General features: G+C 43.8%; 1 protein-coding gene across 2 annotated transcripts in view; it reads left to right on the top strand.

The window, feature by feature from the left end:
* PPP1R42 (protein phosphatase 1 regulatory subunit 42) overlaps positions 1-9,406 on the top strand; it is a 655,757-nt gene extending 646,351 nt beyond the window's left edge. For both annotated transcript variants that reach the window (XM_086965837.1, XM_086965838.1), the window contains one exon: positions 8,465-9,406. In XM_086965837.1, the coding sequence (XP_086821963.1) occupies positions 8,465-8,549 (85 nt within the window). In that variant the 3' untranslated portion in view covers positions 8,550-9,406. The remainder of the gene's footprint in view (positions 1-8,464) is intronic.
* Positions 9,407-27,801: the final 18,395 nt, after the last annotated feature.

Raw genomic sequence — 27,801 nt, 5'->3', positions numbered from 1 at the left:
TGTTATTCTTATCTACCAAATAAACATTACCAACTTATCCTTGTGTTGGAGACATCTTTACATTGGTGACGAGGACAATCTGTGCAGGGGACAGACATCTACAACCTCCACCCCTGGATGATACCTGGATTTGGTATACATTTCATTTTCTTCAAAAAAATGATATTTCAAGATGCCTTGCAACAAGTATGTCCTTTGCATTTAATGGATATCCTTCATTCCTAAAAAGAAATTCTGCTCCTACATTCTTCAATCAACCGGTAATTATTTATTATTTAATTTCAATTTCTATTGTTTGACTGTCTCACATATGCGTGATGATAGTAAGCTTTAAATGCTGTAAAGAATCTGCACAAGAAGAACTCTTGTAACTCGGCAAACTTTGTGTGACAAACTTAAGCATGAGCAAGAGAGTCTTGTCAAATACGTGTGAAATACGTTTCATCGCTATTTAAATAGCTCTTCTAGCCAAGCGAGTGAGTTGAAGTAATTTCTATACGTTTTATCACTGCTTGGTGACCTTTTGCCTGCAAAATTACCGAAGTTCATAAAAAATGGTTCAAATTTAAGAGGTTCGTAAACCTTACCAAAATCGTTATTCTTGGGCTGCATTTTCTGAAAATTTCAACGAAGAAATCCGCGACAATCTGCACGTGATTGGCTTTGTGCGTGTGTCCTAGCAACAGTGACTATCTGCACGTGATTGGCTTTGTGAGTCTATCTTGGCAACTTTCTAGCTCCGTGCCCAACCACTTACTGAAACAATTGCGCAACATACGTAACGTCAAAAACGTGACCTGCGCTAAACTCCAAAATTGATTGGCTGAAAAGTGCATGACGATATATATCGGCCATCTTGGATTAGTTGTGAAGGGATTTTCTTCGTATATGCACAGCGCAATTGACTATTCTCGAGAAAAAAAAAGGAATACGCGTCGTAATAATCTAATATTGGAATAAATAAACAACGCTGAAACTGCAAGAATACATTGTCACAGCAATCAACAAACTTGAAGAACTTTGTTCACGCAGCTGTTTCAAATCGACAGTTATTAAGAAATCTTCGAATGCTGGTATCTTTTAGACATTCCAACACATTCTTTAATGACAATAATTTATTGTTTTATTTAATTTTTTTTTTCCTTTTCAGGTTTCCTTTAACTCTAGTGGTGTTTGTGGTGTAGTGTGTTCTTTATTTAGATGCAATGAGTGATCAGGGATTAGCAGCCCCTCCTTCTTTTCTTCCGACCTCATGTGAACCAGTCATACCCTGGAAAGAATGGAAAAATATATTTTTAACTTATATATTAGCTACAGGTGCAGATAAATATGGACCTATTCGCAGACAAGCTATTTTGCTTCACCACCTAGGTGTTGAGGGGCGTCGGTTATATGAGAACTTACCTGAAATATCTTTAGGTATCGGTATTGGGGAGCCTACCACTGTTTACGAGATGAGCATGCAAATGTTAGAAAAAAGATTTATTGCCAAGATTAATACAGTTCTGAAGAGGCATAAGTTTTTCTGTCTTGTCCAAAAAATAGACGAAGACATCGCAACTTACGTAGCTGCGTTAAGGGGTCTGTCTTTGACTTGCCAGTTTGAGAACTTAGTAGATTCACTTATACGTGATCAGATTGTTAGGTGTACTAATAACAAAAGAGTATGAGAAAAGCTGCTTATTAAAGATTCTACCTTAGAAGAGGCTATTCAAATAGCAAAAGGTTTAGAGAATACAGATTTATGGATCAAAGTGATGGATCATTGCACCAGTTCTGTAGTTTCAAAAAATATTTTATCAAAGGATTCTGAGTCAAAGGATGTGAATTCAAAAGGATCGCAGATCCATGCATGTGTTGATGAAACCAAAGTTGTAAAAAATAGGGGGAAATTTCAACCTAAGTCCTTCAACAAACCTACTGAAATGTCTCGCACCACTAGCATACCTCCACAATCTAATTCACGTGTTTTCGAGTGCTATAGGTGTGGATCTCCTGGACATATCGCTTCTAGTACCAAATGTATGGCTGGAAATTCGATTTGTAGAGCGTGTGGCAACAGAGGACACATTGCCAAGGCTTGCAATGCTAAAACTCAATATGTCCATGAAATTGATGAAAATGTTCAGGAACTCATGTTGTGTATTGAAGGTTCGCAAATTCAAGGAAATGAAAGTTCAGAATCTATTTGTGGTATTGATGTAGTTAATGAAAGCTCTGATAAGCTTGAAAAGCCACATTCAATCATTAATCTTAATGATAAGGGGGTCATGATGTTAATCGACTCAGGTAGTTTATATACTTTATTGTCCAAGGACATGTACCTTGATGTAGGAGGTCATGAAGGGAACGTAAATTCTTGGGATGTGTCTGACATTAAAGCTGTTGGCTATGGAGGAAAGACCATAGACATTTTAGGGCTTAAATGGATGATAATAAGCTTCGTGGGCAGAAAGGTGTATGGATGAGTGTATGGATGAGTGTATCTGACAAAACAAGGTTCCAATTTACTTGGTTGGCGTCATCAAAGGGATTTAGGAATTATGCTCAATCCTAATGCACCTGAACCGGTACAATCCTTACCAGTCCTTAATGTAGACAGTTATGAAAACAATATTATGGAAACATTTCCTAATGTTTTCTCTGATAAATTGGGAAAGCTGGTAAATTTCTCTCATAAAATTATCCTAAAAAAATGCAGTGCCAGTGGTTCACAAGGTGAGGAATGTACCTTATTTAATGAGAGCTCCCCTTCAAGAAGAGCTCAACAAGTTACTAAAGCTAAACATCATTAAACCTATAGAGGCCACTGAGTGGCTCGCACCCATTGTAGTCGCGCCCAAGGATGGTGGAAACGAGATTCGTCTATGTGTTGACCTGTGTGACCTTAACAGAAATATTTGGGTCGACAGACAACCTCTTCCAAACATTTCTGAAATGCTGACTGGTATGGGTGGAGGTGTGATTTTCAGTGTGATAGATATGTCTACTGCATATCACCAAATTGATCTTGATAAAGAATCTAGACATCTCACCTCATTTGTAACACCGCTGGGAGCATTTTGCTTAGTAGAATGCCTTTTGGTTTGGCATCTGCAACAGATTTTCGGTGATATAAATAACTTCTTGTGTTTTTAAGATGCTGTATTGATTGTTGGAAAGTGCAGTGATCATCATGATGAAGTTTTAATTGAGGTCCTGAAGCGTATGGAAAACAATGGATTGACTATAAAGAAAGACAACTGTCAATTAAAAAGAGATTGTGTTACCTATTTAGGACATGAGATATCGGGGTCAGGGATAAAACCAAAAAAAAGTATAGTCAAGGCTATTAATGATACTCCTACTCCTCTCAATAAGGAGCAGCTGAAGTCCTTCCTAGGATTGACTGAGTACTGTTCTAAATTTATAAAAGGATTCTCAGAAATAGTGGAGCCTTTGAGATTGTTAATGAAAAATGGAGTTTCCTTTTAATGGAATGAAATATGCGAGAATGCATTTATATCTGTGAAAAGGGGCATTTTGCATGCACCTACTCTTGGACACTTCAACGTAAATGGTAAAACCTATGTCACTACTGATGCTAGTGCGGTGGGAATTGGGGCTGTGTTGTCCCAAGTTCATGATGGAATGGAAAGGATTATTGGGTTTGGTTCTAGGAGACTTCAGGTAGCAGAAGTCTCATATTCTGTGATTGAGAGAGAAGCTCTAGCATGTTGCTGGGGTATTAAGCATTTTCGTTATTTTATTTGGGGGTTACCTTTTAGAGTCCGTACTGATTATAAGCCATTAGTACACTTGTTTAAAGCAGGAAGAGGATTAGAAGGTAATGTGACTCCCAGGATTTCTAGGTGGATATTATCTGTGATTGAGTGCAATTTTTAGATCGAGTATATGAAAGGTTTGAAAAATGTGGTAGTTGATTACCTATCTAGAATGCCAGTGGAAGCTACTAGGGAAGATTTAGAGGAAGGATTAGATGCTATTGGATGCAATGAGGAGCAAGCATTTGATAAAGAAGAATGGGACAGTAGTATGTCTGATGATACATTATTACTAGAGGCCATGAGTTGTGTATCAGAAGGATGGAGTAAAAAGAATTGTGATGATGTTCGACTTAGAAGCTTTCATCATGTTGAGGCTGAATTGAGTGTACATGAGGGAAAATTGTGAAGAAGGAACAAGTTGGTACCAGCAACTAAATTGAGGAGTAAGATAATGGACAAAGCACATGAAGGACATCTAGGGAGGAATATGACCAAGAGACGTATTAGGCAGTCATTTTGGTGGCCAGGAATGGACAACGATATTGAGGAGCTTTGCAAAGAATGTTACGCATGTGCCATGAGCGACAAGACAAAAGTTGTTAGACAACCTCCCCTAGCTTGTATGGAATTTCCCAAACGTCCTTGGGAAAAATTAGCAATTGATTTTCTTGGTCCTATTTCTAAGCTTGGATCTCGAAGCAAGTTTTTAATGGTTCTTGTAGACTACCATTCTAAATGGTTTGCTGTGGAGTCTACTGATTGCATTGAGACGGAAAAAGTAATTGGTTTCATGGAGAGAATATTCATGAATGAAGGGATACCAAAGACGCTAGTGTCGGACAATGGAGTTCAGTTGGTCTCCAGGAGAATGAAAGAGTTTTTGTATAAAATGGGAATTACTCATGAGAGAGTTGCTTTGTTCAGGATTCAGGCAAATGGTTGGGTAGAGAGAATCAATCGTTTGTTAATCGACAACATTCAACTCTCATTAGCGAATGGTTTTGCATGGTCTGAGGAACTTAAAAAATTACTTTGGTCATATAGAGTTACACCACATTCAATAACTGGGGTTTCTCCATTCGGTTCTCTTAAGGGACGTGAGCCAGGTGTGAAAGAAGTTCCAGGGTGGTTAAAAAACAGGGAATGTGTGTGGGTAGATCGTGCGGCAGTAGAGGATGATGTGGAAAGGCAGCAAAGAGTGGCCACAAGTCACTACAATTTAAGGAAATGTGTTAAAGATTCGGATATAAAGGAAGGCGATTGGGTTGTAGTGAAAAGAGGAGGAATTGTAACACGCTCTGTAATTTTCTTTCATGTTAAGTATATTCCTGAATATATTTTATGTGATTGCCTTATTGTATTTTTTATTATCATTCCATGTAAGGCGGGAGATGTGTGGGGATTTACTTAAGATAGAATGTTGAGTTGTTGCTAGGATAATGGAATGTTACTCTTTGAAGTTGAGCAGAAGGAAATTGGAGCTGATGGAGAAGCTGGAGGTTTTGTTATTCTTATCTACCAAATAAAGATTACCAACTTATCCCTGTGTTGGAGACATTTTCACAGTGCCACATAATTACACGCCACATAATTACACTCTGCTGAATACAACATACACTCCCCATCATACCAAGCCGTGCCACATAATTACACTCTACTCATTGCAACATAAATTCACTCCACATAATTCCACTTAGTACCACATAATCACACGTCACAATTACACTCTATTCAATGCAACATAAATATACTCAGTGCCACATAATTACACGTCACATAATTACACTGAATTCAATGCAACATAAATACACTCCACATAATACCACACAGTGCCACATAATTATATGCAACATAATTACAGTGCACTCAATGCAACGTACACTCCAAATACCACTCAGTGCCATATAATTACACACCACATAATTACACTCTACTGAATGCAACATACACTCCTCACAATACCACTCAGTGCCACAAAATTATATGCTAGATAATTATACTGCACTCAATGCAACATACACTCCAAATAATACCACTCAGTGGCATATAACTACAAGCCACATAATTACACTCTATTGAAAACAACATGCAATCCCGATAACACCAATCAGTGCCACATAATTACACGCCACATAAGTAACACTCTACTCAATGCAGCGTAAATACACTCCACATAATACCATTTAGTACCACGTAATCACACACCACATAATTACACTCTTCGCAATACAACATAAATGCACTCCACATAATACCACTCAGTATAACATAGTTACATGCCACATAATTACACTCTACTCAATGCAACAAATACACCCCACATACCACTCAGTACCACATAATTGCAAGCCACATATTTTCACTATACTCAATGTAACACAAATATACTCCACATATTACCACTAAGTGCCACATAATTACACACCACATAATTACACTCTACTCAATGCAACATAAATGCACTCCATATAATACCACTCAGTGCCACATAATTACATGCCACATATTTACACTCTACTCAATGCAACATAAATAGACTCAACATAATACCACTCAGTACCACATAATTACACGTCAAATAATTACACTCTATTCAATGCAACATAAATACACTCCACATAATACCACTGTGGCACATACTTACACGCCACATAATTACACTCTACTCAATGCAACATAAATACACTCCACATAATACCACTCAGTGTAACATAGTTACACACACATAATTACACTCTACTCAATGCAACAAATACACCCCACATACCACTCAGAACCTCATAATTACAAGCCACATATTTTCACTCTACTCAATGTAACACAAATATACTTCACATATTACCACTAAGTGCCACATAATTACACGCCACATAAAAACACTCTACTCAATGCAACATAAATACACTCCATATAATACCAATCAGTGCCACATAATTACATGCCACATATTTACACTCTACTCAATGCAACATAAATAGACTCAACATAATACCACTCAATACCACATAATTACACATCAAATAATTACACTCTACTCAATGAAACATAAATACACTCCAAAAAATACCACTCAGTGTGACATAATTACACTCCACATAATTACACTCTACTCAATGCAACATAAATACACTCCACATACCACTCAGTACCACATAATTACACGTCTCATAATTACTCTCTACTCAATGCAACATAAATACACTCCACATAATACCACTCAGTGCCACATAATTGCACTCTACTCAATGCAACATAAATACGCTCCACATATATGCACTCTATGCTACATACCACCAATCAACATAAATGCACTCCACACGATGACACAATTTCACTAAGCATAATTTCACTCAACACCACAGTTCCAGGCCACACAATCCAACTCCACATATTTCCAATACACACCGCATAATTACACACCAAACAACATATTTCAACTCCAGAACTCCACAATCCACAACGTACCTTGAATCCACACCATATAGTGCATGGGTACTCACAAACATTTTCCTGGGAGCCGCAATTTTGGTCTTTGGTGTGACCAAGGGCCGCACTAATACCAGCAGGGGAGTGGGGGTGTAAAGTGAGTGTAGTCGGAAGCAAAGTATGTATACCTAGTGGCTGAACTCAATCGTACAATGTGAAACCAGAAAACCTGGGATGAATCCCGGCTTCTACACTTGACCAAATTGTGTGACCCTGGGCAATTGTTTTATTTCAATTTCCCACCTTTTTCTTCTTCATCACATATATGATGACCTCAAAATACACGACTTCAGGATGCATGTTGTACAAAACCATCTCCTGTGCTTGGATGTAATCGCTAATGCATTGTTGTCAGGGTGGGGCATGAGCATGAAGGTCAATGAAATACACTTTTTGGATTTTGAAAAGATTATGGTATTTATAATTGTTTGCTATCTTTAAAAATGAAGGTGTAACTAAAGTTAAGGGCCTAGTTACTTCCTTTTGTTTAACTGCAATTAACCTTAAAATGTGTGCTTTCTGTATATTTACATGTTTTTAATGTTAATACCGAGTCACATTCACAGCAGCCCAGTCAGTGCTGCTGCTGCTCAGGGGGCCTCATGTAAAGGTCAGGAGGGTCGCATGCGGCCCCAGGGCCGTACTTTGAGTATCAGGGTTGTAGTGTCACCACCTGAGCACCAAACATCATTCACCACCACCATTTTGCATCAGCACACCACCTAAGCATCACGTCAGTCTGCCCTTGGAATCTGGCATCTGTTGATTCTCCCCTAGTGACCGTCCACTGCTCGTGTTCTCATTAAATTACTGTTTTCCAACCTCCACTCCTCCGTTATTTATGTCCCGCTTCCCCATAACAAAATAATGTATAACAAACAAGCATGAGAACAGGCAGGAAGAAGTTGCCAGCAGTGCAAGTACAAAAAAACTAGAAGACATTTTTTTTATGTTAAAATCTATTTTTAATCAGGTTTTTCAGTTGTATATAATGTCGTCTTCGTTTGTATAAAGGTAACAAAAATGCGTGACACTTTTATTATAACTTTTCAACCTAATGCACAGAAGCCACAATGCTCTACAACATAGCCAAAAGTTCTGGCTAAACACATAAGGTCCCAAAGGCGAGACCTATTGGCTATGCCAATGCTTGTTTATAAGAAGATTACAACTACGCTCAACATTCTTTTCTGTGTTTTTGTTTCTTTCAGGCTCCTGGCCTCGAAGCATCCCCATACAGACCTCCACGGACCTGGCTCCGGGGAGCCTCACTTCCTCACCTATGCTGCGCTGTAAGAGCACGTCGAGGACCCAGCTAGCCTTCTGCTCAGAATGAGTCACGAGTGGAAAAGCAAAGCACCATTCATTTTGAGCGTATCATTTTTTTAGAGTCAGTCGTCTCAACACTGTTTTTCTTGTGTCTTAGAAACGTCCAATGAGGACGAAGCTACCTCTATAAACATCTGAGGATTAGGCAGTGGTTAGGCCCTGGTCTACGTGAAGCATCACTTTGTCTGAATGAAGATGCACCGAGTTAAAAGCACCTTCCTCATATATTTATTATATTATGTGTATTATCTTATACAGTAGTTTGTGTCCAGCCTAGGCCCAACTAAAAGAGGGACACCCCAAACAGAAGAGGTGATGGCGTAGAACCCCAGAGGCAAAGAGGCAAAAGATGTGAGGTTTTTCCAGATATCTGAGCCTAATGAAAAAGAGTAATTTATTACGAAAACGTAGAATAACTATGACTTTTTTGTTTAACTTATATGAACTGTTCTGATGCAAAATAGTACCAATAAAAATCATCAAGAAAATGCAACATGGAGTTGCTTGATACTGAATTGATGTAATGCACTTTGCAAAAGAGTATGTTGTTTACAAGTAGTCAACTCATTTGTCTACTAGTCTTAAACTGATGTTAACATACAATAATTATGTATAACTTGCTTCAGGGTGTTATATTATTTCCATATGCTTTGTCATTTTTATAGCTGGAAGAACCGTTCGGATTGTATGTAGCTTTCTAGATTACTTCATTGTAATTATTTGTAGGTCTGGTCGTTGAGGCAGCTCTAGCTGTCTCACCAGACTATTGTTTTTCCAAACAATTCATATATAATAAAGATCCAGAGAGGGGCTTTGGGCCAGTGGGCTTCATTCATTGGTCGGTTAAATTGTCATTCTCATTTTGCGAGTCCCTCCAGTGGCTGCTCAACGCATGTATGCATTGTTCTCATTGGAGTGACGCAGTTCATTTCTCTTAATTGACACCGTTGGTTCAAGGTGTGTTTTTGAATTTATTTTTTATATTAACTTTAAATGCCAGATATTAATTTTGACTGCTCTTGGATGTCCAGTTAGGGGTGTGCTTTTTCAATTTCCTTTTAAAAGTTGCTGAAATGAAATGTATAAGTGACACTGAAACATTGTAGCTGCCTGCAAGTTGAGTGTTTGAGATGGAGGTGATGTATTCTTTCCCCTCTTTGGCAAAAAAAAATAATGCATAGCATAATTGAAAGAACAGTTTAAAAACATCACTAGTAAAGCAACCACGTTCAGGTGCCTGCATATTTTTTTTTTGTGACTTATGCTTGTATTAAAAAAAATAACGATCACACCACTAAAAGCCATACCTATTTGATTTGGCAGTGTTGGTTTTAATTTACCTTTTGCTAGAATTTTTTTTAACCAAAAAAGCACTAAATGTGCAGCGGAGATGACCTATTCACTCAAACATTTTCCATTCTGTAGGACTTTGAATCAGTACCTTTCAGAGTATTAAACAGCATATGGACATATAATCTCTTAATTGCTCCTAAATTCTTTCTGTTGTATCATCTCTGCTCACTACCTCCCAAAATTGATTCTCCGTTTTGGCACATTCCATCTATCATGTCAATTTTTCAATGAAACAAACAGTGAAGTGCTGGAAGGAACACTTGTAATCATCTCAGCCACCGACAATCACTCAGGCCCCATTCAGGACCATCAGTTTTTACCTGCTGACCCGCTGTAAATAGACCAGCTAAATCCAAATCCAAATCAGTCGTGGTCCTGCAATGTAGAAATAGACCAGCTTGATGCTCCTCCATATGGGAACACAAGAGACTCCAGACCAGTTTTAGCCCATTTAGACTTTGCCAGTGAGGTAGATTGAGCCCTGTGTCACATTCAGCTCCTGGCCTACGCCTGGGCATACCTGTCTCATGTTGGATGTCTACTGCAACAAACAACAGAGTGATGGAAGGAATGCTTAAATTAGTCTCAGCCACTGACAGTCTCTTTGATTGCACTCCAGGCCTTGTTTTATGCCGATGTTGCCACTCTAGGCAAAGTAATTGTTGGCATCAAGCCACCATCGCACTTTGAAGAAATGTATTAGGTACCCTAACCAAACTATATGCAAAAGAGTTCATTACCATTCTCCTTAAAATAGCAAATGTATCTCTTGCTGAAGGCATCTTGCCTGATGTGCTTTAATCTGGACAAAGTACCCCACTTGTAAAGAAATCTACCTTAGACACAGAAAACCTACAGAACCTAAGACCTGAAACAAATCTTCCATTTGTTGACAAAAGCATTGAGAAAGTAGGAACACTACTAATTATTGAGTACATAACTGGGATCAAAGTCCAAAACAATATCCAATAGTTTGGGTTTTGAGCTAAACATGTGACTGAATCAGGCAGCCTCCATGTTTTTTCACATTTCAAAAACTTTTATTTGATACAACTTGAATACAGCATGCAGCGGACGCACAGCAGGGTCCAATTACATAATAATCGATAATGGTGACATTCACAACAACCATGTAATCACAAAACACAAATGCCCCTGACACCATAGATTCCACAATTATTTCTCTTACAGAAGTCCCTTTTATTGACTCTGTGTGTCTTGAAATATGTTTTCTTTTACTTTTTATGTTCTTTTATCACATACCAACGTTCCTTTATACTTTACATATAATACATTGACAATATTTACAATGTTTTTCTCGCACTGTACATTTATATACATAAACTTATTGTCACAGTTTTTTTTGGTTTTTTCCTTAGAGAAACACAACTCTTATATATACAGGGTCCTACTTATTTTAAGATTGTCAAGACTTCACATTTTCTTGATCATCTCCACATTTCTAAGTGGTGGTCCTTAAGGTATATGGTCAACAACAGTGTATCATGTAACTTAACTGCTATTCCTTATGTCAAGAAGTTTATCTTTTTGTTTTAGCAGATGTTATTGACACTATCTGACATTTATTTATACATATATGACCAGTATGTATCGCCGACGCGTTTCGACCTTGTCGTGGTGGGACCTGCACTCTTGTTTATGTCAAGGTCTTCTTCAGGGCTGTATTTATATTGCTGTAGGACAAGATTCCAATCTATAAAAAGTAATAAATTGGCTTTTTTAGTGGTGGGTATTATTTCAAGAAGTACTAGGCTAGATAACTATGACATTACCATTTGTGTTCATTTGTATACATACCCGCCTTGTGGTTGACGGTGGATACTGTTACTATTCTCACCTGTATGGCAAAAATCTTTATTTAATTTTTGTGAGCAGATTTAAAAAGAATTGAAGCATTTAATATGCATTATAAGTTGTCTTTACATTACATACCCTCAAGTCTTCTTTATTGTTCTTGTTGAGGCGATCGTGGGTTGCTTCTCTTCATTTTCAACGTGCCCATAGGCTGGTTTTCTCATTATTTAATTCTGAGGAGTAGAACAGTGAGAGGGAACTCATAAATATGTTTGACTTCCTTATGGTCTAGTGATCAATATTTCTCGAGTATTTACTATTTCCTTTCCTGTGTTTGATTTAAAACAGCTAATCCAATTCTTGCCTCAGATGTTTCTTTATTTTTTGTTGTTTGAAAACAGCTTCTATTGTCATTGCTTCACTCGCTGTTGGTTAACGTGTGTTGTATCGTGTACTTAGTATTACACTTCCTCTGTTTACTTTAAAAGAGCTCTTCCAGTCTTTGCCACACTTGTTCCACTGTTTAAAGGCAGCTTCGACTGTTGTTGCTTCACTCGCTGTTAGATAACGTGTGTTAAACAGCTGTTCTTGACTAGTCGTTAAGCTATCTTATCGAGTGTGCGTCTCACTTAGCGTTTAGCTGCACGTTCTTTTTTTAGAAAACAACGTTGGAAGTGTGTGTATTGTTTCGTACCTTATAGTCGCCGTATTCTTTGCTCGCCTTGTGGGATTCTTCGTCGTTGTTTCTTTATGTATTGGTAACCGGTATCCTTCCGGATTTGGCGTCTTTGTTCTACGTCTGGCGTGTGACGTATTTTCCTTGCTGTGCATGTGTCACGTGTTTCCCTGGGTGGATGGAGTTTGTAGTTCCCATCTGTTGTTATATACACGTTCCTTGCACTGAGTGTTGCGAATGTTCTGTTGTTTTCGAATTTTATACAAGTGATTACTGGCGCTTCCTGCTGGGACATTATCTCCATTTGTTGTTGTTCTACTGACGTTCTACTAACGTTCTTCCTCGATTGTGTTTATTGTTTTTTGTAGTTGCTTCATTTAGTTATGTTGGCTCATTTTGTCATGTTGGCTGTTTACGAAATTGTTTCTTTTTTATTGGATTTCAAGGAAGTCCCTCTTGCACTGCATGTTTGAACCTGTTGTTGGTTCACCCCACATGGTGTTCATTATGATGACTTGATATGCTGCTTATGGTAGCCCCTTGTTCCTGTCTTTATGTGAGAGACATATTTTTGAATTTTGGTTTACGTATAGTTTGTTAATTCGGACATCTCGTTGAGGCCATTTTCCATTGTTCCCAAGTATAGGATGAATTTGGCTTCACATTTTGACATTATATTCTCCACATTAGTTCCCACAATGTGTTTCAGAACAGTCCATTTTATATCTTTCTCTGAGTGTCCCATCTCAATACAGTGAGCAACCATCGGTGCATTAGGTGTTTTGCATTTAATCCGAGACTTGTGTTGTGTGATTCTTTTTTTTATTTGTTGACTTGTTTTGCCGATATATGCCTTCTTGCAGGGGCATGTTACACAGTATATAACATTTTGTGTGTTGCAGTTTGTAAACTCTTCATGGAGAATACACTTTTTTTCATATTGGAATTTTGTCCCCTCTATGGTGCTGTCCTTTCACGGGGGGTAATGACAGCATAGATCTTAATGATGCATCTTGTTTTTAGGTCTCGCGACCTATCGATGCGCGCAAGCGCATCGAGCGTAGCGAGAATTCATGTGGCGAAAACATCTTCAAACCAAAGGGCTTTCAGCCCCGCGGTTTTCATGCAGTGCCCGTGTACATGCACGCGCATCGCATGCAAGCCCAGCCCAGTCCTCCCCTCATTCACGCCCACCCACCAGGCTCTCCCGCCCCCATCAGGCTTCTCTCCCAATCCGCCTGCCTCCCGCCTGCCTCCCCTCGCGCATTCACGCCTCCCACCAGGCTTTCCCGCCCCCATCCGGCGTTCACGCCTCCCACCAGGCTTTCCCGTCCCCATCCGGCTTCCCTCGTAATCTGCCTGCCTCCCCTCGCTCGCATTCCCGCACCAGGCTCTCCCGAAACATTACTTTTTTCACTGCTGGCCGGCCCATCTAGTTTTGCACGGCTTTCGTTTTCCGCTTGTCTGTTTAATTTTTACTTTTTACATTGGTACCTTCCTGTGTGCTCTGTAACAATTTTCAAGTTTTTTAACCTCTTTTACCCTTACTTGTTTCCTTTGCTATTTTTACTTTTTACATTGGTACCTTCCTGTGTGCTCACCTCCCCTCTCTCGCATTCACGCCCACCCACCAGGCTCTCTCGCCCCCATCAGGCTTCCCTCCCAATCCGCCTGCCTCCCCTCGCTCGCATTCCCGACCCAGGCTCTCCCGGCGGCTTTCGTTTTCCGCTTGATTGCCTTCCCTGCTGCTGCTCGCATCGCACTCTCTCCTCCCCCCTCAGGCTCCCCCACCAGGCTCTCCCGCCCCCATCCGGCTTCCCTCGTAATCTGCCTGCCTCCCCTCGCTCGCATTCCCGACCCAGGCTCTCCCGGCGGCTTTCGTTTTCCGCTTGTTTGACAGTTGTATTGGCCCTCACAAGTTTATCTTTGATGCTGGAATTTCTTTTTAACGCAAAGATGGGCACATTTTTGAATTGTTCTAAACTTTTCACTGTATTCCAATTTTTTCTTATTATTATCTGAATTTCGTTGGTCATACCGGAGAAAGTGGTGACACATACCAGCGGTGTGTTTTCATCTTTAGTCTTTGGTGTCAACAAAGCCTCTCTTGGAATGTACCAGGCCCTTTTTAAGGCTTTTTTTGGAGTTTTCTTGGGTAGCCTCTTTCCAGCAGTTTTTCAAGTAGGATTGTGGCATTAGCGAAATAGTCTTCCTTTTTTGTGCAATTGCGATGTATTCTCATGAATTGACTTAGAGGCAGGTTTTCTTTTAGATTTCTCTGATGGAAGCTTCCAAAGTGCAGGAAAGTATTTCTGTCTGTTTCTTTGGTATATAAATTCGTGTATATGTGGCCGTCCTCATGTTTAATTAGACGGTCCAAAAAGTTCATCTCAATTTTGCTCTTATTTATTGTGAACTGTATATCACGATTTCTATCGTTTAGCCATCTTGTGAAATTTAGTAGTTGTTCTTCACTGCCGCGCCAGAGCATAAAGACATCATCTATATAACGGTACCACATTTTAATGTGGCCGTCATATGGATTGTTATGGAAGATCCATCTTTCCTCGAACATTGCCATAAACATTATGGCCATTTCTGGAGCAAAAGGACACCCCATCGCGGTGCCCTTCACTTGGATGTACTTGCTACCATTGAAAGTGAAAAAGTTGTTTTTTAAGCATATCTCTGCCAGTTGTAAAAGAAAGTCTGTCGGCACATTATGGGGGCGTTCTCTTTTTTCTAGGAAGACGTTCATTACCTCTATGCCAGCTTCTTGTTGGATATTTGAGTAGAGACTCACAATGTCTAGTGTGACTAACATCTCTTTATCTTCTTCGAATGGATGATGTTCTAAGATGAGTATCGCCTGCATGGTATCTTTAATGTAACTTGTAGTTTCTACAACAAGTGGTTTAAAAAATGTGTCAACATATTTTGCTGGGCGTTCCAATATCGAATTGACCCCAGATATTATGGGTCTTCCTGGTGGATTCCTCTGACCTTTATGTATCTTGGGTAAGATATACATTAATGGAGTCCGTGGGTTTTCATTGATCAAAAATTTGGCTTCCTTTTTAGATAACCATCCTTCTTCTTCTCCTTTGGTTTTTAGTATCTCTAGTTTGGATTTGATTTTCTTGTTCCAATCTTCATCTGTCTTCCGGTAGTATTGTTCGCCGCTTAGTTGTCGTATCACTTCTGCTTCGTACTGTTCCCGTTGGAGTATCACTACTCCCCCGCCTTTGTCTGCCGGCTTCACAATGATTTTGTCATTCTTTTTTAGGTTCTCTAATGCCACTTTTTCTTGTTTTGGCATGGTCCATTTAGTGTAGAACCTTTTGTTTTCTAAGTTTGCCAGGTCTCTCAGTACGTTCTTCTCGAATGTCAACAACTCAATTGACATATTGATGGTATTTGGGAAGAATGTTGATTGATTCTTTAATCCAGAGTAGTTTCTCTCAGTATAGTCAGCTCGATCTTTAAAGAAAGTTTTAAGTCTCATTTTTCTGAACAACTGTACAATTTCTAGTTTCATGAGACCTAGGTCTGGTTTGACTGTTGGGATAAATGAGATCCCTTTTTGTAGCACACTTATTTCCTCTGACGTAAGATCATAATTAGATAGATTGTAAATGGGGTTTTCTTCTCTTCTTACCAGCGATAGACATTCCTTCTCGTGGTGATTTGTCCTTGAAATTGATTGGATTGAGGATTGTACCATCTTGATCCTCGCGCTCTGCCTCTGGGTCTGCGACTTCCTCTGTCCAAAAAAGGTGCTGGCTGGTAGATTTGTCCCTGCTGGTTTGTGGCCGCGCTTGTCAATGGGTTCGTGTCACTGGAGCTGTCCAACGAGGACGATGCGTCTGAGAAGGTCAGAAATTGTCGTCTGCTTCTTCCTCCGTACGTACGGAGCACACCTGTGTTCTGAGGTTGCTTGAAAAAATCTTTATCTAGATATGGATATGTCTTTTTTTCAGAGAAATTGCTGATATCCTTCTGAAGTTTTGATTTTTTGGCGTCTTCTGTATTTTTCTTAAATAGATCGTTTTCTTTTTGCATTTTCAGTAGTAGTGCTTGTGCGTTCTCTATTGCTGAGTTGTTCAGGAGGGCTTCCTCTAATTCTTTAATTTGTTCAAGTTCTTTTAGACTCAAGCGTTCTGCAGTTTTAATTGAATGGAACATCCAATCTCTAGAGCACTTTGTTCCTATATGGCTGAAACCATAAAGGTTTTCTGGTTGACAAACAAAAATCACTGGAACGTTCTTTACTTGCAGGCCTGGACTTCGCCGTGAAGTGCAGTCCTTATCTGTTTCTTTTTTAATCTCGTGAACTTTTCTAGTTCTGATTGTTGACTAGGGTTGGTGACTATACTGCCTGGGTTTAATGTGGAGGGTCGTTTTAGAAATTCTTCTTCTTAATGTTTTAGGTTCTGCCATTTATATGTGATGTTACTAGATGTTTGGTTAGTATTCTCTTGAAAATACCCTTGATTATGAGTTAGTTTTATTATTCTAATTTTAATTGTATCAACTGATTTGATTAAAGGTCTATTGGACGTGCCTGAAAGTTTACACAGCCTGGATTTTAATGTCCTGCTGGGGAGCGTTTATGTACTTTCGTCTAATTTCCTCAAAAAACCTAAAATAGAAGCTGTTTTCAAACAACAAAAAATAAAGAAACATGTGAGGCAAGAATTGGATTAGCTGTTTTAAATCAAACACAGGAAAGGAAATACTAAATACTCGAGAAATATTGATCACTAGACCATAAGGAAGTCAAACATATTTATGAGTTCCCTCTCACTGTTCTACCCCTCAGAATTAAATAACGAGAAAACCAGCCTACGGGCACGTTGAAAATGAAGAGAAGCAACCCACGATCCCCTCAACAAGAACAATAAAGAAGACTTGAGGGTATGTAATGTAAAGACAACTTATAATGCATGTCTAATGCATGTTAAATGCTTCAATTTTTTTTAAATCTGCTCACAAAAATTAAATAAAGATTTTTGCTATACAGGTGAGAATAGTAACAGTATCCACCGTCAACCACACGGCGGGTATGTATACAAATGAACACAAATGGTAATGTCTTATAGTTATCTAGCCTAGTACTTCTTGAAATAATACCCACCACTAAAAAAAGCCAATTTATTACTTTTTATAGATTGGAATCTTGTCCTACTGCAATATAAATACAGCCCTGAAGAAGACCTTGACATAAACAAGAGTGCAGGTCCCACCACGACAAGGTCAAAACGCGTCAGCGATACATACTGGTCATATATGTATAAATAAATGTCAGATAGTGTCAATAACATCTGGTAAAAACAAAAAGATAAACTTCTTGACATAAGGAATAGCAGTTAAGTTACATGATACACTGTTGTTGACCATATACCTTAAGGACCACCACTTAGAAATGTGGAGATGATCAAGAAAATGTGAAGTCTTGACAATCTTAAAATAAGTAGGACCCTGTATATATAAGAGTTGTGTTTCTCTAAGGAAAAAAAACAAAAAAAACTGTGACAATAAGTTTATGTATATAAATGTAAAGTGCGAGAAAAACATTGTAAATATTGTCAATGTATTATATGTAAAGTATAAAGGAACGTTGGTATGTGATAAAAGAACATAAAAAGTAAAAGAAAAAATATTTCAAGACACACAGAGTCAATAAAAGGGACTTCTGTAAGAGAAATAATTGTGGAATCTATGGTGTCAGGGGCATTTGTGTTTTGTGATTACAGTATTGTTGATTCAAGCCCCTGTTCTCCTAAAGGAATCATCCCCCCTATTCAGAACCATTCACAACAACCATGACATTCTGGCCTCTATTGCGAATGGTGAGACCGATTACATTGCCCCTCATGTAAGGTAATAACATTAAAATGCGGTAGTCATGCAGTAGACAAGCCCTGCGGATTCCAACTCTACAATTCTCCGAGACCTGGCTGCAGTCTCCGTGGGAGTATGTCTGTCCCGGGGAGGGGGTTGTGTGTGCCAGAGGACAGGGCCTTGGATCTCAAGTCAGTCAGTTCAGTCTGCTCAGTCAGTGGATGGCAGGGGGGACATTGAGTCACAAGAGGCCTCCGAATGTGTAAGTAGGTATGCGTGGTGGGGATCCCAAATTTCTTTTTGTCTGGAGGCAGTGGGTAGTAATTCTGCGTATGTTATTGTTTGTTATGCAGTATTTGGGTATCTTTCATAGATTCACATGCCTGAATCATTCCCCGTCGTCGAGATGGGAGTCCCCGGTACATCAGAAAAGTAATGTCTCACTAGACATATAAGGAGATAGGCCAAGGGCCTCACATTAGTCAATCAATCAATCAATCAAAGCATTTATATAGCGCACTACTCACCCAGAGGGTCTCAAGGCGCTAGGGGAGGGGGGTCCGCTACTGCTCGAACAGCCAGGTCTTGAGTTGCTTCCTGAAGGCGAGGTGGTCCTGGGTCAGGCGGAGGTGGGTCGGGAGGGAGTTCCATGTCTTGGCGGCGAGGTAGGAGAAGCACCGTCCCCCTGTGGTGGCTCTTCGGATGCGGGGGACGGCGGCGAGGGCGTGGCCGGTCGATCGAAGCTGGCGTTTGGGAGCGTAGAAGTTGAGGCGGCTGTTGAGGTATCCTGGGCCTTGGTTGTGTAGGGCTTTGTGTGCGTGGGTGAGGAGTCGGAAGGTGATTCTCTTGTTGACCGGGAGCCAGTGCAGGTCTCTCAGGTGTCCGGAGATGTGGCTGCGACGGGGATGTCCAGGATGAGTCGTGCTGAGGCGTTCTGGATCCGCTGCAGTCTCTTCTGGAGTTTGGCGGTGGTTCCGGCGTAGAGGGAGTTGCCGTAGTCCAGACGGCTGGTGACGAGGGCCTGGGTGACCATCTTCCTGGTCTCGGTGGGGATCCACCGGAAGATCTTACGTAGCATGCGCAGGATGTTGAAGCACGACGAGGAGACGGCGTTGACTTGTCTGGTCATGGAGAGGGAGGAGTCCAGGATGAAGCCCAGGTTGCGTGCATGGTCTGTTGGTTTGGGTGCACTGCCTAGGGCGGGGGGCCACCAGGAGTCATCCCAGGTGGAGGGTGAGGATCCCAGGATGAGGACTTCCGTCTTGTCCGAGTTCAGTTTCAGGCGGCTGTTCTTCATCCATTCGGCTACCTCTTTCATCCCTTCGTGAAGGTTGGCTCTGGCGGTGGCGGGGTCGTTGGTGAGGGAGAGAATCAGCTGGGTGTCGTCGGCGTAGGAGATGATGTTGAGGTTGTGCTGGCGTGCGATGTCTGCGAGGGGGCTCATGTAGACGTTGAAGAGGGTTGGACTGAGCGAGGAGCCTTGAGGAGCGCCGCAGATGACTTCGGTGGCTTCAGATCTGAACGGGGGATCACTGAAATAATATCGAGGGACAAAATATCGACTTGCAAAAATATCGTGGACAAAATATCGACAGTCAAAATATCGAGTTTGTATCTACAAACAGGTAAGTACAAAAATATCGAGTACAAAATATTGTTTACAATAATATAGATGTAAAAAATATCGACTTTATTAAAAACAGTGTTAAATTAAATTAATATTAAAATTTTATTACTAAAATATACTTAAAAATACTTACATTAACTTATAATAATTAAATAATAAATGAAAATAATAAAAAAAATGTACAATCTTATTTGTTAAAACATATATATATAGTAAAATACTATAATTAAATAAGATACTGTTATATTACCGTACGATACCAGAAGTGTAAAAAATACTATTCCCACTCCAAAGAGTGCAAGCGTAGGGAAAGCGTTGGATAGCGTAGGGGTTAAAATTACTATTCCCACTCCAGTGGGTGCAACAGTAGGGAAAACTGACCCTGAACCCTAAAAAAAACCCTTTACCCAAAAACTGAAAACTGACCCTGAACCCTAAAAAAAAACCCTTCACCCAAAACTGAAAACTGACCCTGAACCCTAAAAATACCCCTTTACCCAAAAACTGAAAACTGACCCTGAACCCTAAAAATACCCCTTTACCCAAAAACTGAAAACTGACCCTGAACCCTAAAAATACTCCTTTACCCAAAATTAATTAATATTATTTAATTACCAATTAATTATTAATTAACAATAACAATAAAGTAAATATATTAGCACATTAGCTGTAATTAATTTAATTTAATAATTAATATTATTTTTTCCCAATTAATTAATTAACAATAACTAAAAATTATATATATAAATAAATTACTCTAATTAATGTAATTAACTAATTAATATTATTTAATTACCAATTAATTACTAATTAAAAATATGTACAAAATTATATTAATTAATTAACTAATTAATATTAATTAATTACCAATTAATTATTAATTACAAATAATTACAAACATATATTAATTAATTAATTATTATTAAATTACTCCCCACCCTTATCCCCTATTAACCCAACATCCCGCTCCTAAACATTAACTACAATTTATATTACTATTAAGACATTTTTTTTATTTTTTTAACCTTTTTTCTACATATTATTGAAATTTTTTACTTTGACTATTTATATATATTTTGTCGATATTTTTGTACTCGATATTTTTTTATCATTATTTTAATCAATATTTTGACCAACAATATTTTTGATATTGATATTTTATTATTATCGATATTTTTAACTCAATATTTTGTCCATTCGATATTTCTGAGTCGATATTTTGTCTGTGCACCCTGAACGGGGGAAGGCGGACTCTCTGTGTCCTTCCGGCGAGGAAGGAGATGATCCACTCCAGTGCCTTCTCCTGGATTCCGACGTTGCTGAGTCGCTGCACTAGTGTACGGTGGCAGACAGTGTCGAAGGCCGCGGAGAGGTCTAGGAGGATGAGGGCTGCTGTTTCTTCGTTGTCAAGCAGTGCTCGGATGTCATCGGTGGCTGCGATCAGGGCGGTCTCGGTGCTGTGGTTGGCCCGGAAGCCAGACAGTGAGAGGTCGAGGGATCCGTTCGTCTCGAGGAAGGCGGCCAGCTGCTTGTTGACAGTCTTCTCGATGACTTTTGCAGGAAACGGGAGCAGCGAGATGGGGCGGTAGTTCTTGAGGTCGGTGGGGTCGGCTGATGGCTTCTTTAGTAGAGCGCTGAGTTCGGCGTGCTTCCAGCTCTCCGGGAAGGTAGCGGTGTCGTAGGAGGTGTTGATGATATCCCGCAAGTGGGGTGCGATAACAGCGTCTGCCTTGTTGAAGACGTGGTGAGGGCAGGGGTCGGTAGGAGATCCGGAGTGGATGGAGTTCATCGTGCGGACGGTGTCTTCGGTGCTGATCGGGGTCCAGGCGCGGAGGGTGGTGGTGGGGGGCGGTGGTTCGGTCGTGGCGTGCGTCGGTTGAGTGCTGAAGCTGTTGTGTATGTCTGCGATCTTGTTGTGGAAGTAGGAGGCGAGGGGGGGCGGAGCTAGCCGGCGTTCATGGTGGACGCTTAAGCGCGAAGCTCCGCGCTAGCGCCGCTAAAACTTGTTCATTATCCTCACAGAGCGGCGATTTTTGTGGAATTCCGGAGGGGGTTGTCTCCTCTACCCCCCCGTGGACCTCCGACGTGACTTTGGGAGAGTTGCGTCCGCGGGTTCCCCTGGCGACGCCACCGCCCGGAGAGTTGAGGACCGGGCCGAGATCCCCGAGCTGTCCTGAGTCGCGAGGCCGGGCTGCGTCACCCGACGTGCGGCCCCTGGGTGAAGACGTCCCGCGCCCCGCGCGCACTGAGACCGGCAGCAGCCACGACCCCTTCGGTGCTCCAGGCCCACACGGCGGACTCCTGCCACGGCAACTGCACACCCTGAAGGACTTGGGGGACTAGAACGAGCGCCGGCGGCAGGGCGCTCCCGCTGGGGGGACCCACGTGGCGCTGGTGGAACCCTGCATTGTCGCGGGCGCCATTGCCTCCCGCCGGAGTGCCTAGACTTGCAGCCCGACCACTTGGAGGGAGCCCTGAGGAGAGGCGGGCGGACCCGAGATAGTGCACCCCCTACACGAGCCTTGCACCCCTGATCTGGCTGGGGGTGTTCTGACACCGAGGCACCCAGTGGGGGAGTGAAAGCGACGAGCCTTGGCCAGTGGCGGTGCTGGTCAGGCAGACCCACACGCGACAGAAAACGGGACCGTCCCGCTGGGGGACCACCGGCACTGTAAGGACTGAAGCCGCCGGCCTCCCCACCCGCTGCTGTGATGGGCAAGGGTGACAGGACCCAAACTAAACTATCGTTCGACCAGAGGAGACAGAAGGTGCCGGACCCCCCGGCGGACCAGCCCCCGGGAGCAGCTGCTGACCCGAGCTCCGCACTATGCGCAGAAATCAAAGGTATGCTCAACACGATGGAGAAGGGCCTACAGGAGGGCATGGCGGCCATTGGCACCAAGATTGACGCCCTGGCATACCGGATGGATCGAATGACGGAGAGGGTGGATAAGCATGCAGAGAGATTGGACATGGCGGAGCGCAGGCTAACGGAGGCGGAGGAGGCGCAAACAACATGGGACGCTGACCGCAAGCAGTTTGGAAGGCTGCTCCAGGTGATACAGGACAAGTCCGAAGACTTAGAGGCCCGCTCCAGGCGGTCCAACATCCGCATCACGGGTGTGGCGGAGTCGACCCAAACAGGGAAAATGGAATTATTTGTTGAGAAGCTACTCAAGACTTTGCTGGGGGACGATATCTTCTCCCCCATGTTTATTGTGGAACGCGCTCACCGCACCCTGGGACCGAGGCCTCCACCGGGTGCGAACCCTAGGCCGATAATAGCAAAACTCCTTAACTACAGGGACAGGGATGCGGCCCTCCGCGCTGCTAGGGAGAAGGGAGATTTGCAGCACGAGGGGATGAACATTTCGTTATACCCTGACTTCACATCTAAGGTCCAGGAGGAGCGACGGCGATTTGTCCCCTACAAGCAGCAACTCAGAGACCTGGGCTTGGACTATGCCATGTTGTACCAGGCGCGGCTGCGCATCAACAGGCAGGGCCACTCGCATTTTTTCACGGACCCCAAGGAGCTGCAGAAATCCCTGAAGCAATGGATCAAGGAGCATCGGGAGGACCGGTCTGCGCCTGCGGAGGAGCGGGCTGGCAACGACGGCCTGGATGAGCAGGACTAGCGAGGAGAGGGGGAGTAGTGGTTTCCTCTGAAGGCCCGGCTACACTAGCCCCTGCGACATTCCTTGCAGATTGGACCGAGGGGGGCCCACTCGGGGCGCACCACTGCTGTGAACGGACTTCCGGACATGATGCTGCGGGTGAGATCTGCACAAGCAACTCGGGTTCGGGTGGAGGGCGGCGATTGCCTTGACACTGATTTCACTGACCTGGGGTGGTGTTGCTGGGGCCCTGCCACATGGGGATGTTGCTGCGGGCCGGGGGGGGGGGGGGGACGCCCGTTAAGACGGGTACTATACTGCTTTCATATCTTACAGCCGCACTTGCAATTGGGGGCGCTAGCGTGGGGGCAGCCTATTGACACTGCGAAGGAGGAACGACCGGACTGAGGTCGATTTGGACATCGAGTGCGCTACCTCTGCCCTCGCGCTTACAGTGCTTGCGGCTCTTCTTGAGACTGCTTGGGGAAGTTGGATGACGGGTGGGGGGGGTGGATGCAGGGATTTCGGTCACACCAGGTTGGGGTTGGTTGACTGTGGGCGGTGGGGGGTAACGGGGGTTCTGAATTCAGGGATCGTTGGGAGGTTTGGGGGAAGGTCCGACACGTGCTCTAACAAGTTAAGTGCTGCAGGATGGGTGTGCGGCTGCCGCTACTGGAGGGGGGGGGGGCCCTCGCCACTACGCTACAAATGATGTCCCCTTTCAATGTTCATGGCTGACACAACACGGGCAGACTCACTGCGGGCTTCGGAGTCCCTCCGGGCTATCACCTGGAATGTGAGGGGATTAAATGACCACCGGAAACTCCGCAAGGTGCTACACTACCTACAGAGACACCACATAGACTTGGCACTGCTGCAGGAAACACATCTCCCCAACACCAGCAAGATGCTGACTCACAGGGGGCTCCAGGGACACTCTACTTATGCGGGTTTCACCACACACGCCAGAGGGGTCCTCACCTGGGTCAACCCGAAATCTAAGCTATCCCTCGCCTTGGTGAAGGCGGACCCGGAGGGGAGGTTTGTATTGAGCAAGTGCACAGGCAAGGGACACAACCTATTGATCATGAATGTCTATGGCCCGAACTATGACTCCCCCGATTTTTATGCGACGGTTGCGGAACATTGTAATGAATGGTCCGCTGGGAATATGGTTTGGGGTGGGGACTTCAATTTCACCTTCTGCCCTGATCTAGATAGGTCCGCGGGCCCTGCCAGGCGCCCTGCAGCGGCGGCGCAGCGCATGCAGGTAGAAATGCTGAGGCTGGGTCTGGTAGATGTATGGCGAGAAAGACATAGCGCCAAGGGGGGGTACACGCACTACTCAGCGTACCACAACATCCACACCAGGATTGACTACTGGCTGGCATCACACTCCCTGTTTTCCATGGTCAAGGGCTGCAGTGTGCTTCCCCGCACTCTGTCGGACCACTCCCCGGTGCTGTTAGAGTTGCACACTCCCCAGCAGAGGATCCCGCCGTTCACGTGGCGATTTCCACCTTACTCATTGCTAGACGAGGCCTTCAGGGCTGACCTGGGAGAGGACATAGACACTTTCTTTACCACCAATCTGGGCTCAGTGGACAGCTTCGGGACGATCTCGGAGACATTCAAGGTGTATGTACGGGGGGTGGTCATAGCGAAGCACTCGGGGGTCCTCAAGGCGATTAGAAACAGGCTGAAATTCTTGGAGGGGCAGATAGCAGACTATGAACGCCGCCAGCTCCTTGACCCGAGCCCGCCTCGGGATGACACCCTGCAAGAACTTTTGAAAGAGTTCCACGAGGAAGCGGACAGGGAGGTACGACATTTAGGAAAATATGCGACGGCGCGCACGTATGGGGAGGGTGACCGCCCGGGTGCACTTCTTGCCAGGATTATGAAAGGCACTAGGCGCAAGCAGACAGTCGCGGAACTGCGCTCCAAAGGTGGGGAGATACTCACGGAGGAGACACACATCCTGGCGGAATTCAGGAGCTTCTACGAGGAGCTGTACACCACTAAAATTTCGGGGGTGGAGGATCAAATTGACAATTACCGTAGCTACATCAAGATGCCGTTCCTGGAGAATTGGCAGAGGGAATTCCTGATGTCCCCTATCCACTGCGAGGAGATATCTGATGCGTTAGCCACCATGAGAGCGGACAGTGCCCCTGGGATAGATGGCCTGACGGTGGCCTTTTATAAGGCGTACAAAGATAAGCTGCTCCCCCACCTCTCCACCCTCTTTGATGAAATTTGCGAAAACGGCGCTATGCCCCTCTCTATGCGGGAGGCGCTCATTGTCACTATACTTAAGCCTGGCAAGCCCAGCGACCTGCCAGGCTCGTACCGCCCATTGTCCCTTCTCAATGTGGACGCTAAACTCTACGCAAAAGTGCTGGCGACCAGGCTGGCCCTGGTGGCGCCCGAGTTGGTGGCCCCGGAGCAGGCTGGGTTCATCCCGGCTAGGAACCTCACTTACAATATCCGCACGGTCATGGGAGCCATGCAACACACCAGGCATGATACCAGAGCCATCGCGGTCTTTCTAGACATGGAGAAGGCCTTCGACTCTGTGGAGTGGCCCTTCATGCGCAAAGTACTGCAGAAGCTGGGGCTGGGAGGGATCTTCCTCCAACTGCTGGGCGCCCTCTATTATCAGCCCACGGCCAGAGTCAGACTGGGAGGTGCAGTCTCGGAACCGATCTCCATCAGCAGAGGCACGAGACAGGGGTGTCCCCTTTCCCCGCTACTCTACGCCCTAGTGGCGGAGCCACTGGCGTGTGCGATTCGGGAATACCACTCGTATGAAGCCATTAATTACCCCACCTACAAGATAGGCATTTCCACTTATGCGGACGACACCCTTCTTTACGTCAGGGACCCGGTCAATAATATAGCATCTGTACTGAGGGAGGTTGTGAGGTTTGGCGCGCTATCCGGGTTGAAGGTTAACTGGGCGAAGTCAGTCGCCTTCCCACTGACCCCAATTACTGTCCCCTTCGAGATGGACTACCCGCTCCAATGGTCCACTGAGCCGATAAGATATCTGGGCATTATGCTCCACACGGACCCGGACGTCATGCTGAGGGAGAACTACGGGGTTGCCTACAGCAAACTCGAGGATGACGTCTAGCTCTGGATTAAACTTCCGCTGTCGCTGATGGGTCGGATTGCATTAATGAAAATGGTCATCCTCCCGAGGTTTCTATTCCTCTTCAATAATCTCCCGATTGTCCTCTCGAAAGCCTTCTTTGCGACTCTAAACAAACTCCTGGTGAGACTGGCATGGGCCGGGAAACAACCTAGGGTGCAATGGAAGGTACTCCAACTACCGTACGAGCAGGGGGGATTAGCGGCCCCGGATCTGGAGCGCTACTACAGGATTGCGCAGGCCTCCCACCTCCACACTTGGATTCATGGCAAACAAGACATTCCGCACGTGATCCTGGAACGGCTGTTCGCAGACCCCACCCCACTTCCTGCTACCATTTGCGGCCCCAAAGTCCGTAGGGTTGGCGTTCTGGACTCTCTGTCGTCCACCAACCACGCATGGCACTCCATTGTGCAAAGGCAAAACAAGGAGCTGATGTACGCTCCCAACATGCCTATACAATGGGCGCTCTGGCTGCCGACCTTGGCGGAACCGGGTGTACATAGGGCCCTTCACGAACTGGGCGCGCACACATTGGGGGACCTATTTATGAATGGCAAGGCGAAGACGTGGGCGCAGGTATCGCATCGGAGAGAGGGCTTAACATTGCTCCAACGATTTCAGTACCATCGAGTTCGGAGTGCCCTCTTGCAACTGCTAGGCCCGAACATGGAGGAACCCCCTGCGGTCCCGGAACTGGTGTACATTATAGACAGCGAATCCCCGAAGAAGCTGATCACTAGGCTGTACAGGATAGGACACGAACACACGGCCCTGCTCTACACGAGGGCGCGTTTAGCCTGGCAGGCTGACCTGGACACCCACGTCGATGACGACATGTGGGCATACTGCTCTGCGGCCACCAGGCGCATTTCCCTGAACGGGAGACACCGTTTGGTCCACTTTAAATTTTTGCAAAGGGTCTATCATACACCGGAACGGCTCCACAGATACGGTCTCCGCGACTCCCCACACTGCGAGAGGTGCCGGGCACAGGTAGCGGACTTCTTGCACTTAGCCTGGAACTGCCCGGGGGTCCAGAGATTCTGGGCGGGCGTGTTTGCTGAGATGAGCACCATAGTGGAGGTGGACCTGGCAATGAACCCTGCCCTTGCACTAATGGGTTACAC

Source organism: Lissotriton vulgaris, chromosome 4_1, assembly GCF_964263255.1.
Source record: "Lissotriton vulgaris chromosome 4_1, aLisVul1.2, whole genome shotgun sequence".
Lineage (NCBI taxonomy): Eukaryota > Metazoa > Chordata > Amphibia > Caudata > Salamandridae > Lissotriton > Lissotriton vulgaris.
Note: the sequence above shows the minus strand (reverse complement) of the source record. Positions and strands in the feature narration are given on the sequence as shown.